This window comes from Amaranthus tricolor, chromosome 17, assembly GCF_026212465.1.
Source record: "Amaranthus tricolor cultivar Red isolate AtriRed21 chromosome 17, ASM2621246v1, whole genome shotgun sequence".
NCBI classification, from domain to species: Eukaryota; Viridiplantae; Streptophyta; class Magnoliopsida; order Caryophyllales; family Amaranthaceae; genus Amaranthus; species Amaranthus tricolor.
In genome coordinates, this window is record NC_080063.1 from 18320171 (window position 1) to 18321747 (window position 1577).

At 30.4% G+C, this 1577-nt stretch overlaps 1 protein-coding gene across 1 annotated transcript; it reads left to right on the plus strand.

The window, feature by feature from the left end:
• Nucleotides 1-510: 510 nt before the first annotated feature.
• On the plus strand, nucleotides 511-1577 carry LOC130803572 (probable transcriptional regulator RABBIT EARS). The gene has a single exon (XM_057667740.1). The coding sequence runs from the start codon at nucleotides 639-641 to the stop codon at nucleotides 1452-1454; it is 816 nt and encodes a 271-aa protein (XP_057523723.1). The 5' UTR covers nucleotides 511-638; the 3' UTR covers nucleotides 1455-1577.

Consider the following 1577-nt stretch of genomic DNA (forward strand, 5'->3'; position numbering starts at 1 on the left):
GATCAAGTATTATTTTACAATAAAGTTTATGAGTTTGATTCTCATCTAAATCTCTTCCATCAGCCTACCCCGTAATATATAAAATTAATTATTTAAGTAGCTTCTAATTTAAAATTAGGCTGATAAACCACATATAATATTGTAGATTTGTAGTAAATTTTCCATTCTTAAAATCTGATGATTAAAATGGGTTTTAAAAAATAATGTGATTTTTTTAGATGATGGATTATCTCAATAGTTCTAGAATAGAATAAGTTATAAGAGTATATTATATCACATCACTTATATGTTAACTCATTTAAGTTAGAAGTATGTACGTGGATATAAGATAAATTCTACTCATACTTAACGTTGAATATTTCACTTTAAATAAAAGATGATGAACGTAAACTTAGACCTTCCATCACATTGTGCTCTGAATTAAGCTAACTGTTGGGAACATATTTTATCTTATATATACATATAATATTCTATCATTTTTTCTTCATGTATATCCACAATATAGCTTAGTTCATTACTTCTACATTTAGAAAGCTATAGCTAACTTCTTGTAAGATAAGCCATTTTAGTAATATACTCTCATATTAAATAAATGGAGCAAGAAAAAGGTGTTTGAATACAAGGGTAAAACAAAGAAAATGAAGAGATTCAACCAAAAATCATGTTATTCTTCCTCATGGGAAGATTATCAAGAAGAGGAAGCCTTTGTTAAAGATTCCCTTGGAGGTTTCTATGGAGTAGGGCCATGGTGGCCTCCAAGATTATATTCATGTAGTTATTGCAAGAGAGAGTTTAGGTCAGCTCAAGCTCTTGGAGGTCACATGAATGTTCATAGAAGAGATAGAGCTTTACTCAAACAAGTCATCATCCCCACTCCTAATGATATTGATCATCATGATCATCAAAATCACCATCATCATGATCATGGTCATAATGTGAACCCATCTCATATTTGTAACCCTAAAGCTAGTGTAGCTCATCATTTTGATCATGCTCACAATCATGATCAGGATAATCATGTGATGATCAATCCTTGTAATTCCATGATTAATTATCAAAACCCATCTCAAAATTGTAGTCCTAAGGGGGCTAATGTAGCTCATCATCTTGCCCTATCTAAGCTTTCTTCTAATTGTTCAATTAGTGAGGTTAAGAAAGTAATTAGCATCACTAATGATGTTTTTGATCATACTAAAATGTCCATGGGGTTAGATTTATCTATAGGGACATCCCCAAAAGAAGAAGATTATCAAGATCAAGGATGTTTGAAGAATAAGAGGTTTAAGAAAAATGGGGATACTAATGTTGCTTTGATTCCAGTTTATGAAGAAATTAAGAGTTCTAATGATGTTAAGGATTATGGTTTAGAGTTTTTCAATCCTAATGCTTGTAGATCTAGGGATGAATTGGACCTTGAGCTTAGACTTGGTGTTCCATCTCACAAAGTCAAATAGTAAACAAGAGTATTATGTAATGTTCTTAGTGATCAGTGAAAATATTGATTATATAATCAAATTAGATTACATATTCTTAATTACAATTACATCGGATTGTTTAAGCAATTTGAATCATATTAA

What these genes read in the sequence shown, in the direction of transcription:
- LOC130803572 (XM_057667740.1), top strand. Translation starts at nt 639, where the DNA reads ATGAAGAGATTCAACCAAAAATCATGTTATTCTTCCTCATGGGAAGAT.